Source organism: Microchirus variegatus (genome assembly GCF_963457635.1).
Source record: "Microchirus variegatus genome assembly, chromosome: 5".
Taxonomy (NCBI): domain Eukaryota; kingdom Metazoa; phylum Chordata; class Actinopteri; order Pleuronectiformes; family Soleidae; genus Microchirus; species Microchirus variegatus.
Genome location: NC_139806.1, coordinates 24,522,574 through 24,542,906, shown reverse-complemented (window position 1 = coordinate 24,542,906; position 20,333 = coordinate 24,522,574). Strand labels below are relative to the sequence as shown.

At 39.1% G+C, this 20,333-nt stretch overlaps 1 protein-coding gene across 1 annotated transcript; it reads right to left on the bottom strand.

The window, feature by feature from the left end:
- Positions 1-2,514: 2,514 nt before the first annotated feature.
- hlcs (holocarboxylase synthetase (biotin-(proprionyl-CoA-carboxylase (ATP-hydrolysing)) ligase)) lies at positions 2,515-19,781 on the bottom strand (the record flags this gene model as incomplete). The annotated part of the gene is made up of 11 exons (XM_083889020.1): positions 2,515-2,686; positions 3,945-4,158; positions 4,720-4,834; positions 4,962-5,122; positions 5,208-5,275; positions 13,683-13,963; positions 15,680-15,853; positions 16,096-17,069; positions 17,537-17,699; positions 18,362-18,502; positions 19,524-19,781. The coding sequence occupies 11 exons, from the start codon at positions 19,779-19,781 to the stop codon at positions 2,515-2,517; spliced, it is 2,721 nt and encodes a 906-aa protein (XP_083745146.1).
- Between the last annotated feature and the right edge of the window lie 552 nt (positions 19,782-20,333).

Sequence of the window (20,333 nt, the reverse complement as noted above, 5' to 3'; positions counted from 1 at the left end):
GCGGCTTTCACACCGAGGGTGAGATGGCAATGGATATTGGAATTGGAAACAATAAATCATTATAAAAGCTTAGTTTAATAGAAAAATTACATCATTTTTATTCATTTCCACAGACTGTATTACTTATATTATCCATGAAGCTGAGATGAAACACGAGCAGACACATCTGGAACAAACCTCTTAGTTTGTCAAACTGACTTGGCCGATAAAGGAGCACATTTATTCTCAGAAATAAAAAAAGGTCAAACACTATTACAGGTAAAAGATTGACTTTTCTACCTCATCACTCTCGCTCCCTGCACCGAGAGATTAATCACCTCATTCCCACGTCAAAGTGAAGTCATGACAGAAGTGACGGAACCGAGAGCTATCAAAATAAAAGCCGGTTTTCTAATGGACTGTGGTTTTCCTCAACATGTAATATAAGTGCTTTTGTTTAAAAGGGATCATTTAATGCAGCCCTGCATTATTATTATTATTATTATCCTATTAAAGAAACTGACATGTGCAGTGGCTGAGCCAGGAGTTGACCATCAGTCTGGCTGATGTTTTTGTATTTTTCTCCACTGTGTCAGTGTTGTAGTTAATGTCACGACGTCACATTACTACTGTGCGACATCAGACAGGCCGTTGCCTGGAATCGAGATCGATATAAAATAGTTACAGGCGAGATCTGATCTCATGTTTCTATATAACAACAAAACAGACTTTTTTGTGCCAAAATCTCTCCCTATATTATCAACGCACCTTGAAAAATGTCCGTATAATCTGAAACAAATATTATATACGTCATTTACATGCCCACAGACCTGCACATGCACCTGATATGCAATGATTTAACTGCAAATACGGGTGCTGATACATGATTATGTCCTGGTTATGGATGTGGTTAGGTTTAGGCACATGCTTGTGGCATGTGTGTGTGTGTTTTCAAACTGGTCTTGAATTGTGCGGCAGACGTTCCATAGAAGGCTCATTCTCCGTTTAGTGTTTTTTTATTTCTTAAATAAAAACTGTTTCGTATTTACTTCACAAAATCATGCATAAATGGTGACACGTTTTTTTTGTATACATTTGTGCTGCTTTTTCTTCACCTATTAATAGATGGATTTGATGAAATGCTGATGTTGAGCAAATTTAATATTACATAAGCGATTATAAGATATTTTAAACTTACTTCTACTGCGAGGACAAAGGAGAAAGAAGTAAATGTGTCAGTTGAAGCCAATAAGATGTGGATGGAGACGACAAGGTCAAGTGGCACCATTATCTGTCCCAAAAACGTCTTTTCAAAGTATAGCACGATGGAGAATCGTCAGTGTTTTATCCTGTTTGAAGGTGAGCCAGAGAACGCTCCCCCCTGAGGACGCCGTTAGACGGTCAATAGAAAAAAGAGATTTCCCTTTGACCTCAGCAGCAGCCCACTCAAATTGTTTAATAGGATGTTGAGAGTAGGGCACATATGGATCCAAGCGTCAGCCATTTGCTTAATCTCCTTCTGATCCACTGCTTTTAGTACAGAGACATTTTTACTCTGACCATATATTTTATCGATACTGCTAAGAAACTTCTACATTGCTGAAATTAAATAGTAAACATTTAATTCAGTCATCGGACAAGATATGAAAAGCACTTAAAAATGTCCACTGATGTGGCGCCGTGTAAATAAAGCTTTGTTGTAAACTGCAAACGAGAGCGAATGGGGAAAAAAAGGCTATAACTGATGGAAAGTAACAGTACATTTACGTGTGAATCATTACTTTGATTAAATTATTAAAAGCAAAACACTGGTCACCAGGTTTCATGATTTTTTTGGGTACAATATACATTTTTTTGTGACAAATCCCACAACTGGGTCGTAAACCAGCAGCTCATATTCAGTCACTGATACAGATACCATTTTCTTCAGCTGCCTTTTAAGCCACTTATTAAAATAAGTTAATTAACGGCTGTGCATTCGTAGTGTGCATGGTCGAAGCTGTTTTTTTTTTTGGTAATGGTCTCATTTAATGTTGTACTGCATTAGAGGTATGTTTTGTTACAAAAATACATGTGAATATATGAATATACTGCAACAAATTGCCAATAACGCTGAAATTAATTTTGACTCATCCTCGCTATTCATGAATAAATTATAAGGGGGTCATGGTAAGACCTTGTGGTGATAATGAGCTGGTTTCATTAACTTTACTTGATAAAAAGACAAGAAATAACTAGATAGAGCCAAGACTGAAGAATAGAGGAGAGTAAACACGAGAATGGACTTGATTTTAGGAGGGTCTGGTTCCTGTTCTGAAAAACATAATCACTCAGCAAATGCCATAACTGTGTGAAATGTGATCACACATAATTAGTATTATATTATTACTAGTATTAATGTGCTAAGGGAAAAGCGTTATGTTAAAAGGCTTTAAAGCAGAGCACAATGTGTGATGTGATAAATGTAAATCTTTACTGAACTATAATAAGAGATTCATGATTACAGATAAGCGTGTATGTTTGTCGAGTTTGGTCCTAATGCTTCTTCATGATTACCAGGTTCTTCAGCATGTCAAAGGAGTTTCCGTCAGGCTCCACCGAGACCACGCCGTGTTCTTTGGTGAGCACTTGGAGGAAGCCATTTTGGTCCAAACCTACAACTTCAGCTTCCAGTCCATCGTCACTCCAGAGACGCACTTTGGTCCCACTGCAGGCAGAGAACGTTGGAGAAGGTTTATAGTTCTGCTTCATGATGTTGTTATGAGATACAACGCGACTGAACTGAAATGGCTTCCGATTACTTAATTTTAAAGAATGTGCCATTCATTCTCTGATGCTCTTTCTTCACTACTCTAGCTGACATCAGCCATGGCAGAGGTGCTGTTTTACTGCTGCCTTGTTTGGCAAGTTTATGTTGCTTAATCTGAAAGAAGGATTTCAAAGTCACAAAATCAAATCAAAATCATTGAACTTAGTGATGGGGACAGCAGTGGATCAATAACTCCTGTATTTGGTGATGTAAAATAGCTGATTTTCTTCTTGGACTTTGGTGCAAAGAGAATGAACCGCTTACAAACTTTGTTTCCAGTGGGAAAATGTCCAGATTAAATGATATATTTTTAATAAATTGTCGACTTAAGCGGCATAAATTTCATTCTTGAGCCAGTTGTTAACTGACTAGTGTTATTTCCTCCTTGTGTAACCACTGGCTATGTTTCCAGTGAAATGAGCAGCCCAGGTCTCAAGCTGGTTTTCATCACAGGGGGCAAAACCAGAGCATTGAGTGCTAATTACAACCTCATTCACACTAAAATTAGTGGGTGTACCTGGGATTTTTTGAACCCAGGCGAACCTGCTGAAAAAAAGGGTGATGAACAGCATTTTCCTTGACAGTGGTTGTTCTGCTATATTTGTTTTTTTAAGCCTTGTGTAAAATGTGACATCATGTCAGAAATAAAATGAGTAGGAGGAAGAGGAGCATAATGACCAAGAAGATGAAAAGATATCTGGTGAGATTCCACCAGAGGTGTAAGTTTCACTGTAGATGTCACTGTGTCAGAGTAAATGTACATGGAACACAGCCTAAATGAAGATTTTTTTTTTCTCGCCTAAAAATTTTTGCATTTTAAAGCAAATACCACCTTTAAAATATGCAGTAGGAGCTTAAAAACACATGGAGGTTGTGTAACAACATGTGGACATGAGCTGTGCAAAGTCTGATGCTGTTGAAGTAAAGCAGAGAGAAATTACAGAGGTTTTAGCAAAGAGGTGTCTTGGCGTTCTCTCATTTGGCACAGTTTGGCTCCATCTGTGCCATTTGAGATTACTTAGGTACCAAACTATTAAAACGCATTCAATTTTATTTACATATCTAAAAAGAACTTGCTTTGGAAAAAAAAACTTGCTGTAAATCGCTCCCTGTGCAGAGCGTAATAACATCTCAGGATCATGTTAGCAGGGCTCACCTGTGAAGCCACCTTTTATAGTAAGTGGGCAGTACTGCGTCAGAGCCACCTTTTTGGAAGTTGTTGATGAGAGCATCCAAAGAGTTGACGGTGCGAGCAATGAGCTGGGCGCAGCCGAGCGGCTGCAGGCTGCACTGATGCTGTATGTTGTGCTGCTGGATCAGGTCATTGATGCAAATGGTCGGGTTGCTGTTTGTCACATTGAACCCACAGCCTGTAGAGCACACACAACCATGTTATTCCGAAGGATGACTGGCGCTGGTGTTCGTTATGAAAACAATTACATTACTATTGTTGAAGACCATTATTTCTCCCATACATTATTATAAAGAGAAATTGATTTAAGTGTAAATGCATGCAATACAGCTCTGCCCACTTTAACCTGGTGGATAAACCAATGAAAAAAGGAGAAATCAGTAGTGAGAGTTAGAGAAAGTCCTTTCTGGTTAATGAAGGCCACCATAGTTCCCTGATGTTCTTGGGAAAGGGAATGAAGTCCTAAATGTGTTGCACTCTGCAGTCTCACAATTAGATATCACCAATTCTTAAACACTGGACCTTGAAAGTCAAGTTAATAAGTATGGTTTTAAAATACCTGAATCTACAGCGTCTTGCAATAAAGAAACATCTGTTTTGACTCAATCCCGAATCTCTGAGCTTACACGCATTTACATAAAATGCAGGATATAAAAGCTGTCAAAACAACACAAACAACACTGTATTTTCCTCTCAAATTAGTCGCAGTAATATGGGGAATGTCTTTTTTTTTTTTTACCTATGAGCAGATGAAAAGTTGATCCTATAAAAGTGGAAGTCACCAGCACTCCACCAAGCTTCATCAGGTTACTGTAGTAGATGTCATTGGGCCACTTCACTCTCAGGTCTATGTCCTGATGGAGGATAAAACATGTTCAAACATCAGTCTTTAAAATAAACCATCTTCATTTATGGCCACATTACAGCAGAGGTGCAGGCGAACACCGTCTGGTGATAGTGAGGAAAAAAGCTGGAGGTAACCTCATATCCAGGCAGTGTGCGAACAGCTTCCACCACTGCCAGAGCTGCCAGGTGCTGCAGGAAGGAGATCCTGTGTCCGAGCCTGGAGTTCAGCTCCACCTGGACCTTCAGAGTGAACATGGCACAACCCAGAGGACTGAGCCACATGTTCTTCCCCCGACCTGAAGCAGTTGCAGACACGAGAAATGTGTAAAATGGGTAAGAAACAACGGTAAAAATTGACTGAAATGCATTTCAGGCTCATACCTTTTCCTTGGCTTTGTCGACCAGCTACTGCTATTAAACCCACATCCTTTGGTAAGTTCAGAATCATCCTGAAGGAAGAGAAAGAATAATAATAGAGTAATTTTAAAATCTACTTGAAAGCACTAAATAGGGACTATTTAGTAAGAACATTATGAGTTAGCTGCAGTGACTTTTCTCAAAACTACTTTGTAGTTAGAATTATTTTATGCGCCTCTCTACACCCATGACTGCAGAGCCACTCACCCCTCCAACATCATCGTGAAATTTGCAGATGACACGGTGGTGGTTGGCCCGATCTCGAACAATAGGGAGACGGCTTATCTGGAGGAGGTGGATGCACTGTCGACATGGTGCCAGAAAAACAACCTGGACCTGAACGTCTCTAAGACCAAGGAGATAGTTGTGGATTTCAGGAGAGAGAAGCAGAGGAGCCATTACACCCCCCTCAGGATCTATGGGACCCCGGTGGAGAGAGTCAGCAGCTACAGGTACCTCGGTGTCCACATCTCCGAGGACCTAACCTGGTCCACACACATCTCCACCCTGGTAAAGAGAGCAAGGCAGCGCCTGTACCACCTCAGACGGCTGAGGAAATTCAAGGTCTCCCCAGTGCTGCAGAGAACCTTTTATACTGCAGCAGTGGAGTCTGTGCTCACCGGCAGCATCACTGCGTGGTACGGCAGCTGCACTGCCAGAGACAGGTCAGCTCTCCACAGAGTGATCCGCTGCGCTGAACGCTCCACCAGGGCAGCACTGCCCACTCTACAGGACATTTACACCAGGCGCTGCACCAGCAGAGCCAGGAGGATTATGAAAGACACTCATCACCCATTCAACAGAATGTTCCAGTGGCTGCCGTCTGGCAAACGTCTCCGCTCCTGCATGGCCAAAACAGAGAGGCTGAGGTCGAGCTTCTAACCTCAGGCCATCAGGATGCTGAACTCTCAACCACCCACATAAATACAGCACACACACACAACACACAAATCCACATCGCTGCTATATTGTATATTGAACATTGTGCATTTGATCCGTATTTTATTGCATCTTACTGCTTTTATTTTTTATTCTTGTGTATTGTAAATATTTTTATATTTATCTGGAAATTATTCTAAATTTAAATTGTATTTTATTTTTATTTTCATTTTTATTTTTATTTTATTTTTATTTTTATTTTACTATATTTTTACTCTACTTTACTTTATCTTATTTGATTTTATTTTATTAGTGCTTCACAGTTGCACAGAGGGGCTTGTTTTGCAATGTCATTTCACTGGGGTGTACTTGTACATCCACATGTGACAAATAAAAATCTTGAATCTTGAATCTTGAATCTTGAATGTATGTAACAAATTTATAAGCATAATGAGAGCGTGTTATGAAATTGCAATTCCATATTGATTCCCATACACCAACAGAACTGGGAAAGGAAATTCCATACAGATCAAGTGTATATATTCCATAGTAGGACCAGTCTTAGTACAAAATTGCCTTTTCCTATATCATAAGGAAACAAACGTGTGAACCAGCCAGACACTTGTACACAGCTGACATTTAGGTGTTTCAGCATTTAACCCTGTAAAGCCCAAACCATTAAACAGTTGACAGAAAATTCAAACTCTTTGAAACTGGAGCCTCTATTGGTCTTTTTTTTTTTTTTTTTTCAAATATCAATTTCCATATAGGAGTTTTAATTTGTATCATATTTGATACAGCGGGTCACAATGCTCAAAGATTATTTTTTTTCTTGGACAAACAAATCCAACTGTTCCAACGAAAACAATGCAGCAATGGAACTGGCAGTGTGGAAGTCTGGAAGACATAACATTTCAGTTATTTTTACTCATTTTGTGGTTCACAACCTTTTTATTTTGAGTGATGGTCGGCTTGAAGACAGTTGTTCAGACAAAGATGCACTCTGCATTTCTCACAGTTCACATGGGCAAAGTGGGCTACGCAGTGCTTGCATCTCTGTCGGGTTTCCCATAATTTTATACATCGGGTTTTTCAGGGAAAAAATTGTCACACTGCTCATGTGGAGGGCTCAAAAACTCATGTATCACATATGATACGTTTGGCTTTATAGGGTTAAGTAATTGTCAAATATCCTGCTTTACGGACATTTCGAAAAATAGAATTTTAATAGGCTATTAAATATGAAAAGAAAACATCAAAAAGGATAGGATGCTTTATGATTATATTTTTCCTTTTTAACTACACAGGCCTGCAAGAGGATTCCATGGAGAATAAATTGATGGAACCAGTGGACATGAAGTTGACTTATACAAACAAAGCAGAAAAGTAAGAACGTCTAGTATCTTTGTGGTAGCTCAATACTAACTCATTTACATTCTTTGTGTCTTTATGTTGTGTTTAGAAGAAAAGAAACAAATCAAAACACACAGGCAAACACATTAGCATGCTGCTGAATGCTGAAAGGATTTCAAATGTCCACACTGAAATCATAGGCAGTGGTAGTGGAATACGTTCTCTCAAAGCAAGGTCAAGATGAAGTGCTGCCAGATGTAAGTTCTGGCTAATTCCTCAGGGAATGAAAAAAAAAACCCTAAACTAAACAGCTGAGTTTGCAAATGGTAGCCAACTTCAAGATTGTAGCTGAAATATATATGAAAAGTTTTTCAATCCATTCAAAATAACTTGACAGTCAGTTTTCAGGCTGTATTTTCAGTTTAAATCTAAAATATGTAATCGTTTATCCCTTTTTTCCACATTGTCCCATTAGATCCTGAGGACTTTACTATTGGAGCCATTTACCTGTTCACAATTACACTAATGTCTAAACTCATTTAAGAAGATAACATACATGGCAAATTAGCAATATCACAACCAATCTCACTAATATATTTAAAATCATTAAGTAATCATTACCATCTCATTATGCGATGAATAACAAATTGTTAATTATAGGTGTTAGCCATCAGTGGTCAAGTGCTATCAGAGCAGTAATACACAAAGGTTTTGATCCATCAATAACAAATGGGCAAATTTTAGCATGTTTTAGCTGGAAAAAGCATGTGATCACATTAACAATGCAATTCTGAGGAAGCTATTATTATTAATATTATTGTTTTATTGTTTTTATTTTGTCTCCTATGTTTTATGTGCCATGTTTTATTTATTGTATTGTTAAGCACTTTGTTCCAGCTATAGCTGCCTAAAGTGCTCAAGTTGAGTTCAGTTGAGCTAAATGGAACTCAGCCATTATTACTTTGACTATTTACACCTGTGATGTGAACCGTCAAAATGGCTGCAGAGCAAAGGGCCGATTAAAATAAATTAAAGAGATACTACACAGTGAAATGTCTTGTTTGCAAATGAGTTCCTGCTAATTACACCACTATTAATATTACTGTATGTGACGACACTAAAACCCTATTCCTAACCATTGTGCAACCATTACAAGGTGATGCTGACACAACCACTTCTTACCAGCCTGAAGCATCAATCTGGAGACATGCATCTGCTTTTCTCTCTAAAAAAAAGCCCCCATCTCACCTCCCAGATTAAAATATCGCAGACAAAAAGATTAATTTTGCCATCAATGCTCATTTTTGAAACAGGATTTGCAGCACATAAGCGCGTTTGCATTGATCATTCAACAGAACCAAAAAGGCATGATCAATAACCGAGGACCAGCTAATCTGTAAATGTGATTAATTGAGCTAATCCCGTTTACGGAGGAAACAGCAGAAATTATCATTTTCCAAATAGCACTATAGGAACTGATCAATAAGTGAGAGCTACTCCATTACAGTGGAGCAGCTGAGGCACAGAGGACTGACCTTGCCTTGGAACTGCTTGTCTGGACTTGGATCTACAGTACCTCTCTCAAAGGTTCTGAAGAAAAATATAAAATCGAGAATGATTTACTAAAACAAAAAAACATTGTGACTGCAGCCATTTTTGTTCAATTTTTCAGAAAATAATTTATCAAATGTGTTCCTCCTCACACTAAATATAGTCTTTTGCTTAAACCAGTTGCTGGCAGGTTGACGCAGTCTTGATGATGTTGAAATTAAAACCTTTGGCCCTTCTATGACTTCCCTATGTTGGTGACACTAATGCAGAGAAGGGCTCAGGCCTCTGGAGTATAAACATACCTTCCACTGGACATGTCAAATACTGCACCATATGTTGTCCAGAATAAGAAATGAAGACATTTAGGCATCTGCTTACAATCTTTCATAATTGCACGGGGAGCATGCAAGGCCAATTGGGCCAATTTGATTTTTATGGTTGCACTTGTTGCCACGGTTGTGAGTTCATTTTCCTTTGCACCAAACCTCCATGTATGTTCCCGTGGCTTGTATTTTTCACAGGAAGCAGGACACTAATTCCACACAGTCTCAGTTTGGATATTGGATTACTTGTCAAAACAAACTGAGAATGCCAGGGCCTTTGCCAAACAACTGGAAGAGCTTTATGCAGGATGTTAAGGTGTTGTATTTTTCTAATTCAGATGAGTATGAAAGTATGATTTTTAACTTCCAAATTGACATTTTAAAACGATTTCCACATTTGCAGATGTACGGAAAAGTGAATTCGTACAACACCAAGTAGAAGAGAAAATAATCCTAATTACATTTACATCCATTGCTGCTTTTTACACAATACATAAGTGGAAAGTGGGCCTTTGGGTTTTCATGTCCAAACCCAAAACGCTCACAAGAAAAAGTCAACATCTCTGTGTTGCTCCAGGCTCAGAGATTAGGTTTAGCAGAGCAGGAAAAGAATCATTATGCTCTCAGGAGCAGCTAAGTGGTTTTTTCGAAAAAGCCCATAGTCTCTTATCCCAACTTGTTTCACAGATAAACACTTCCACACTGTTACTGTCTTTAACTCAACACCAACAGCATATTATTCCTAACACACACACATCAGACACTACTGACTGTGTAACAGTCAGCACACACACATGCCCTCTCTCTCTCTCACACACACACACACAATACAGAAACAAGTCATTTTCTCTGGCAGAAAATAATTTGTCAACCAACATGGAAACCAATCAAATCACAATTACAGTGACCCAACCCATTACACGGATTACAAATGGGACAGAATCGTGTCCAAGCAAAGGATGTTAAAAGGATTTTCTAACAGATATTAAGTAGTTCAATAACAGTTTTTATTTTTCAATACTTGACACAATGAAAAAAAAGTAATCCTACAACTGTGAGCTGCCATACGCTGTGTGCACCATTCAAAATCCTACTTATATCCATATTCAAGCCTGTTACTGCACTGCTCTTATTTGGAGATGTACTACAACTACTACTACTACTACTACTACTGATGGTTAAATAAAAATGTTAATCTATATTTAGATGACAGAAACGTAAACATATTTAAAAAGTGTTTTGAGTTGTAGTTTAAGTCCAGTATTTGTTGAAATCTACAGCTATCAATTAATAAAGGTATATGGAAAATACACACAACCAATAATTCATAAGCTGGCAACCTGCTTTATAAATAAAACTGTATTGTATTGGATTATGATAATGTGTATTGAGTTTCCATGCATTCAGGTGATTCAGACATGATCGACAACGCTGTCATGCCAGTGCTGTTTCCTCCAGTGTGCTGTGAGGACTGAGCTTTGACGAGGGAGCAAAGAGGTCGGATGCATCACACCAGCTGCAATCCTGACGTGATAAGGATTTTAACATAAACTCAAATTACAGACTCAAGATCCACGGGAATAAAACATGACTAGTCGATAAAGGCAAGAGGAAACGTCTTCCATATAGCATATTAAACTTGAAGCATGGTGTCCATTTGAGGACACCGTTTTCTACAACTAATTATTACTGTACATTCAACAACTGATGGCCCACAACAAGAGCATCCAGATTGTGTGACATCCAAAAACATAGTGAAAAGCAGTGGAGGCAAGATAATAAATTGCAACTTTGGTACCCCAGTAACTGTTTTGGAAGTTAGAATAACGCAAACTTATCTTGAGTCACAGCCACATTAAGGTTTTCTTAAGTCCAATATACAGGTTCACACATGTCTCTGTGAACCTGTGCTTTAATGCGTATATTAAAAAAATACATAAACATTTATGATCCTTAAAACAGGAAAAATCGAATTCAACAGGGTTTACGTAAAACTATGATTACAATTTAAAATGAAGTGTCAAAATGTTCCCTGGCTTAGTACTGCACATCCAAAAGGAGAAGAATGATCAAGCAGAAGTATAACTCCTGATTTTTGTTTTAAGTCTAGGTCAAGTATCCAAACACTGAGCAATGGAGGGTTTTGTTATCGGTTATATGGAGGAGTTAATGTTATAATGGTGTTGTGTGGTAACTGGTAATTGGCAAATCAATTCACAACCAAAATTGTTGTTAGAAATATTGAAATTATATATTTCCCAAAACCGTTCAGCCCTAATTAAAAGGTTGCCCCGCTTTTATCCATTTAAAAACACATCGACAAAGCAAAAATAGGTATTTCTCACAAATTTTTTTTTTTAAATGTATGTGGTCAGTATGTGACCGCACACATTTCTGTGCTGAATCACAAAACAAAGTACTGCCATATGATATCACACAAAAACAAACAAAGAAAAACCACAACCTAAAAATGCAACTTGTTCTCCAGCACACATGAGCATTCCCCTATAACTGTTTACACTCGATTCAGTTTTTTTCCCCACTGAAAATATTCAGTATCATGCAGCATAATGAATTCTATATGAAATGCTTGAAGAAATAAAACAGGGATTCCTTAATAATAACATTAATCAAGGCTGCTCCAGAGGGACATCTGGAAACTCAAACATTAGCTATGAAATCAAACTGCAGCAACAGGTTTTGGGGGTTATATGGCCTATTCATTCACCCTGCTTTCGTTCTTGTATAGCCTTAATGACAACACTGTCTGTTCCAATCAGGTCAGTGTTGCTCCACAATCCATTTTTCAAACTTTATGACAGTTTTAATTGCTTCCACCTGCCGCCCGATCGACCCGCTCAACAGCCACTTTCACTCACATGTGTGGGTGAAGACAAAGAAGTCTATTAGGTGCAACTTGACTTTGCAGCAGTGAGGTCACTAAGGCATTAAATTAGTTCCAGCCTGTCTACCCTCCTTCCCACGTGTGTGCGCACACTCGCAGTACGAGAAGTGCCAAATGCTGGATTCACTCAACGGTATGATTTTTATGCTTTTATTTCCTTCATACAATTGGTGTCAACTTCATTTTCTATCCTTGCCACAAAGGCATTTACTGACATCTTAATGAGTGCTCACACACTATTTTTAATTACTGTCATTACACAGACCACCAACAGTATATTGTGAATTGTACAATGTTGAATGTCTACAGTTACTATGACGGCTACATTTGAATTTTACCTCTGCTAAATATCTACTGTATGGAGCTTGGTGTGTCCTTGTCGGGGGGAAACAAGGTCAACACAAAGAGTCAATGGCATCACACTGGCAGACAGATTAGCACAACAAGCTCACATAATAAATTAAATGCACAAAACTAACAAGTGGCACAAATACTGTGTGGGTGCTTGTTTATACATCTTTGTGAGGACCAGATTATAAGTATAAGAATGTGTGAGTACTTGTATTCGATACCTGTTTTGACCTTTTCTGGTAAAAACACTGACCCTGTCAGCAAGGAGAGTAAAACCTGGTCCTGATGAGGCAGAACCTCACATCTAAGCAGGTGGAGTATGCTCGTGGAAGTTAACCATGCCGTGCAGAGGCGAATAGAGCCGGTGGGAACACGTCATAAGGAGCTGGTTAGGTTTAGGGCTAAGAATTGAATTGTGGTTAAGGTTAGTGAGAGTGTCCTTAAAAGCATAACTGCATGAACCTGTGTGTGTTTAGTACGTTTATGTTAAGCTAAGTTCACATCACATGACTTTCAGTGACAGAGGGAGCAACGTGGTGTCTTTTTATCAGGAGTCTTTGCAGTCACTGCGAGTTCAAACAACCAGCTATGGGAGAGGTCACACACTGCACCATCTTTCACCAATAACAGATGTGATCACTAAAGCACGCTGGGAAGTGACACGGGCAATGATGTCGGAAATCAGGCTAAATTTAGCTCAGTACCGTTTCTACAGGTTTGATGAACATCCGTTTTATTCATGGTCAAACTGCTATCACCATCTTTGTCAAGGACGTGGTTCAAATTTCTGGAAAAGAGACAGCGGTCTGCGACCTGTTGGAGAGATGTTTTTGGAACCTTATCTTTTAATATTTAAATCATAGTGGCATAGTGGGCAAGCTGTGACTTGCAGATTTCACAGATGAGAGGATTATTGATCTGAAAATAGTGTAGTGTGAATGTTTTTTTTTATCTTCACATTTTGAAGTGTTTTAGGGCACTTTGTAAGGAAAAGGCAGGTTTGCTCTTGGACATTACTAATTTATGACATCAGCTTATATTTAAAATAGTAAAAGAACTCAGAGGAACAAGTTTTACCCTTCGAACAGATCCATCGTAGATGAAACCGTCTCAGCGTACAGCAGGGTGTTCCCCAGTAGACTGGTCTTCAGGTTCTTTCTGTAGGTCTCCATGCAGAACTCCGCCCAGCTACAGGACTCAGAAGAGTTGGTGACCAGGGCTAAAGAGCTCTCAGGCAGAGATGGGCCATCCTCTAGCTCCGAAGAGGACACCATCTTCAGGGAGGACTTGGGCAGTGTGACGAGGCCATTTTTATCTGCTTGTGTCCAGACCCACTTCAAGAAGCTAGCTTTTGCCTTCTGTGTGGAGAACAGAGCAGAATGGGACAAAAAAAATACAATTATTTGTTTATTTTATATAGAATTTGGCCATCATTGCTCTACAGACAGAAATGTGAAGATCAGTCAGCAACGTGCCAGCAGCAGCCAACTAAATTAGAGAAAATCTCCTTGTAAAACCCTTGTATGTGGAGCTCAAAATGGATTCATCTGGTGATTATTTTACCTGCTGGTGTGATGCAATGCTTGTATTTCCTAACCAGTAGTACAAAGCATCACAATTATCCATTTTCTCTTAATTTTAACACACTTCTCTGGGCCACTTTTTTTTGCATCCTTCAACAAGTCTGCGGTCTTCCTCGACTTTCACGACAGTCTGGAAACAATTCCCAAGCCACCAATTACATTAGCATGTTGCTTGTTGGTACAAAGTGGTGAGGAAAGTAGGGTCAGAGTTTACACGGTAACTCAAATATACAATAATTAAGACAAAAACAACTGCAGAACTAATGTTGATACTACAAATATTAACTTAATACTATTTTGTTTTTCTGGGAGGCCCAATCTGTTTGACACCCCATAGATGGAAGACCGACTCAAGAGCTTTTTTCTAGCTGCTCACTAACCTGGAGTTTTGACTCCCCCTTGTGTTTGTTCTTAAGTACTTAAATCAATGAAAAGCAATCTCCTTTACTATTTAGAGTGTTAAAATCAGCCTGTTGGAAGCATATTGTGCTGCAATAACACCATTCATGGTTCCGTCCTCTTATTGTTGCATTTGTCATCTCTTTTACACATATTTTACAAATTATGACATATCAAAGTAAGCACAGTGGCTGTCGTCCTAGATAAGTCTGATGTGATGTGTGTCCTATTTTTATTAAATTTTTGAATTAGAAAAACGACAGTTAACCATCAAATGTGGCTTCTGTCACCTTATATTATACTCTGCAACTACTCTGCAGTGTCAGTGTACATTCATGCCTCTCTGTGGAGAAAACCTGATTCCGCAGCTTGTATCTGCAATCTCGTTCTTCCAGTCATTACCCACAGCTCATGACCATAGGTTAGGGTTGGAACGTAGATGGACCGGTCCGCAATATCAAATTCATTCGAAAGAATTATGGGTCATTATGAATTTGTTGGAAATTGATTTTTGGAAAAAGCGACAGACCTACTCAACGTGGCCAATAATGGCCGACCAAAGACAGACCTACTGCCTTCACGTGTTTGTGTTGGCCTTCTGTTCAAAGACCTGCTGCGATCCTGAAACTCATACATTTGCATACATTTAGGGTGACAAATTGTTTCCACATGTGAACTATGAATGTTGCTCACACAATTAACTTCATTATAAACAATCTGGTGCTCTCTGCATGTGTAGGAGTGCTTGTATGAATGAATAAATAATTTGTACAAATTGCTAGATGATGGATAATGATGATGATGGAGGAAGGTATTTATTCATAGCTTGGACATTTGACTTAAGTTACCTTCTTCCAGACATCGGCTCTTGGTTTACCAGATCAGATTTGCTAAAGTCTTATCCAGATACTACCTAAATCTATGTGGTTGATGTTACAAGACATAATGTAAATAATTTACAAAAGAAATTCAGGAGAGTCACAGAAAACTGATTGATTGGAGCCAGAGAGAGTCAGATACTTATCTGCTGCATTAGCAAATTTTCACTTCTTAATCCTGTGGCCTGACAAAGATCCGTGCTGCGACTCTTACCTGAGACGTGGCCAGCAAGTGAACTGGGCTTGGGGCTGAAGTGTGGTTCCGGTCACAGCTGAGGCCCAGAGAGATGAGAATCTCCGTCAAGACTTCATACCGCAGTGCATTGCTGAGCTTCAATTTATTAAAACCATCTGTTGTTAAATTCTCAGGTGTCATTTCAAGGTGTGCCTGCAAATAAGAACACAAATAATGTAAGAAACAGTTTGAGCAAAGTTTTTAAGTGTTGGCTTACATTACTTACTTACTTACTACCTACTTAAAAAAAAAATACTCCACACCAACAATATTCACTGGAATGTACAGTGTAATAAACTATAAGATAATGGTGATAAGAAAAGACAAATAAATATAATCTTTAAAAATTCTAAACAACCTCACAAATCACTTTCAACATTGTCCAGTATCTTTACCTGACAAAGGACAGCTTCCCCACTATCCTCTCCATGGGTTACCTTGACGATAACCATATCCCTCTGATGAGTGACCTCCCCTTTCAGCTCGCCCCACAGTTCCACTTCCCCTCCTCCCTGAGTATCTCTGATATAGACCTTCCCACTCGTCAACACATACAGTTCCAGCTCTGTGCTGTCTTCCTTGAAGAAGCTCAGTTTTCTGACCTGCTCCCGTTGCTTCTGCCTGACTTCCAGACAGAGGCCTGCCGGACACAGAGAGGAAGCGAGGCCCAAGACTTTGCCACCTTGGCATAGATAGGTGAGGAAACGTGTCTGAAGCTCAGGGGTCAGAGTTTCCTCTTCTGCTACTACAAGGAGCTTGGTGTTGTCCAACCATGGATCACTCAGAACCTGCTGTGGTAGAAGGGGATATATTATATTGTTTTCCATGTTTATACGCTCCGATAAAAGCTGGCGAACTGCTTCAAAGCGTTTCTGGCAACCACCCGTGAACACCAGAACATTTGGCGGTTTGCTATTCGTGTCAGATCCATCCCTTTGTCCAAAAAAACCTGTATCATCTTGCTGATATTCATCCAGAATGTCAACTCTGCCATCAGGCTCAACTGAGTTATCATCAGGAAGATCTGGAATGTTCTCAGCTGAAGCATATTTGACAGAGAGAATTGTACTGCTCTCCATCTGCAAACATTCATGGCAGCTGGACAAATGGAGGTGGCGTCCATGGCCCTCCATATGATGACTCCCCAAGGAACGGTCTTCAGAGTCACCAACCTGTCGTCCAAGACGTTGGCTGCCGTGAAGCGGCTCTGACCCACGTCGTTCCTCAACTCTCTTCTTTGTACGCGGGGTGAGAAGAAGAATGTTGCTTTTACGGGATGGTGAGTGCTCGAGGTCAGTTGAGTCCTTTGTGCTTGGCGGACACTGCTTCTCCAAGAGCTCACTGAAAGTCGATTCTTGGAGGACAACAGCTGAAGAAAATCATAAAAATGTGACATTAACACACTAAAGTAGTACAAACATTTCTATTGACAAGACCTCTGTCCATTAATATGAATTTGGTTTGAAATTCAAACTGAACATAGGATTTTTGTTCTAAACAAACAAAAGATTATATATCTGGGTTGCAACAATTATTCAGTTAAATAAGAAATGTGATATTTTCTGGTTTCATTGCTCAATTTGACAAACAAATCCTTGAAACTGAAACATTGAGAACAAAAACAACAACGCTATGAGGGCAATGCATTGTGGACAAGACATCGTCATATTGAGGTTGTACTGGGAAACTGATTATTACACTTAATAAAAATAAAATGCATTCAAATAAAAGCACATTCACTGCAAAACATTGACATAAGGTGTTCTCAGGTGGTGATATGTTAATAAAACGTACTATAAAAAGCTCAAATTTGAAGTGTAATTGAAGGTAACATACGGATTATCTTTGAAGGTGTGAGTCCATTGTCTAGCTGCAGACGATCTTCAATGAAAGCAACTCCCAGTCGACTGAAGTTTTCTACAGTGGCCTGAGCCACTGCCTTGAATGGCTGACCAGGGCTACAGGCCAGAGGAAGACAATAATCCGACCATTTCAGCACCTACACACAACACACAGTACGGGTTAGCTGACATTAATTGATGATTAATGATTAATTTTTAATAAGATGTCAGGACATTGCAGAGTGTTTAATTAAGTGTTTTGGTAAAAGTGGGTATTTCATACCATTTATAAGAACCATATCTAGTTATTCAGCAAAAGGAATTGCAGAGAGAGAGTGTGAAGTCCACTCACAGTGACTGGCCAGCACAATAACACAATGTCCAGTTACACAAAGTATGGCACATATGTTATATTTGTTCAGGACTGTCGCTGAAACATTTAAGTAAGAGTTGACGAAGACAATTTATGTAAAACCAAAATTTGGAAGATTGATTTGGGGTTTTTTTCCTCACAAAACTGAGTTATAACATTAAATAACATTATGATTTGCAAAGTGTAATGTATTCTGTTCACTTAAACCAATATCAAACAAGGACTATGCTGGTATTCAGACCTTTTGAGTAATACCCAGCTCTAAACATAATAATGAAAAAAATGTACATATATACAGTATAGATAATACATAAACATATGGACTACACTGCAAAACAGAATAACAAAACTGAATTTAGATCAATATGTGTTTGCAAATAGTCAGTATTGCTAAATGAGAATAATAACGTTGACAGTATTAATTGTGAAACCATGTGTGGCACCTACTTTCTTGTTTGATGATTTCTGGGAACTGCAATCCACTCCGTTTCCTGTTGCTTCTATGATAAATGAAACGTTCTCTAGTTGTGGATCACAAACCAGAGAAGACCCCAACAGCACAGTCCATTTGCTAAGGTCATCACATGCCTGGGGAAAGTACAGAAAAACATTAATTATATGCATTATGCTCTTTCTGTCATGAGGCTCAACCACATTCATGCTGTTAGTAAACGATGCTATGAGGGCCATGCAGTAAACTGGGACATGTTAGCGATGCTATAATGGCCATACAGTAAGCCAGGACATGTAAACTATAATGGCCAGACAGTAAACTGGGACATGCAAACTATGCTATTATGGCCATATAATAAACTGGGATATGTGAACTCTGCTATAATGGCCATGCAGTAAACTGGGACATGTATAATGGCCATACAGTAAGCCAGGACATGTAAACTATAATGGCCATACAGTAAACTGGGATATGTAAACTATGCTATTATTGTCATATAACAAACTGGGATATGTGAACGATGCTATAATGGCCATGCAGTAAACTGAAACATGTAAACTATGCTATAATGGCAATGCAGTAAACTGGGACATGTAAACTATGCTATATTGGCCATACAGTAAATTGGGAGATGTAAACTATGCTATTATTGCCATATAATAAACTGGGATATGTGAACGATGCTATAATGGCCATGCAGTAAACTGGGACATGTTAGCAATGCTATAATGGCCATACAGTAAACTGGGACATGTAAACTATGCTATGAGTGCCATGCAGTAAACTGGGATATGTGAATTATGCTAAAATGGCAATGCAGTAAACTGGGACATGTATAATGGCCATACAGTAAACTCGGACATGAAACAATGCTATAATGGCAATACAGGGACATGTAAACTATGCTATATTGGCCATACAGAAAATTGGGACATGTAAACAGTGCTATAATGGCCATGCAGTAAACTAAGACAAGTAAACGATGCTATAATGGCCATACAGGGACAAGGAAACTATGCTATATTGACCATAAAGTTAACTGGGACAAGAAAACTATGTTATAATGGCCATTATACTTAGTACAGTACTTTGTTGTCATTGACTATCGGAGTCCTATCGTGTCATTGAACCGAGTGTTAGCTAAAAGTGTCCAACCTGAGGCTCAGTGACATAAACGGCTTTGTCTCCCAGTTGAAGGAAGACAGTCTCCTCGGGTGGATGTGAGCTGACACACCGACGTGCGGCTGTGTGGAGTCCGGGTGTCGGTGTGTTGCCTGGTGCTGAGGTCGAGCTGGAGCAGACGCTGAAGGAGAAGCTGCTGCTCTTCAGTTTGGAGAGAGTGTGGCGGATCAGCACCGAGTAGCACTTGTGAAAGCGCACCCACATGTAGACGTAGCACAGCGTTATTAGCATGTTAGCCGGCCAACGGGAGGTGAATCATCATTGCTGTCAAAAAAGGCGTTTTAAGGATATAACACTTGTCAAATTCAGGTGTCAAGCCGACAGGAAGACCTCCACTTCTTCTTCTCTTCCTCTATCGTCACCTTCATCTTCGACTTGGTACATTTTCTGTCAGTTGGCAACAACGTAATAATGCATTACCGCCACCAACTGGTCAGGAGTGTGAATAGTTCGATGGATAGAGAGGTCGGTAATTTGCTTGGTGGCACAAAATATTGATGTTTATGCAATACTTGACTGAATAAAACTTGGTGAAGCAAAACACATGAAAAATAATGAATTCAAAAATAATTTGAATTAATTGTTTTACAGTCGCCTTACATGTCAATACAATTCAATGAGATGAGATGTAAGGCAGTAGATCCACCACTAGATGATGCTGTTACTCTGCTTTAAGCAGTAGCGGATTTGATCACGATTTATAAATACTTTTTTTTGTGCTAGATTATATGATTTATATGTGTATATATTTACATATATTAAGAATTTATTTAACTGACTTTA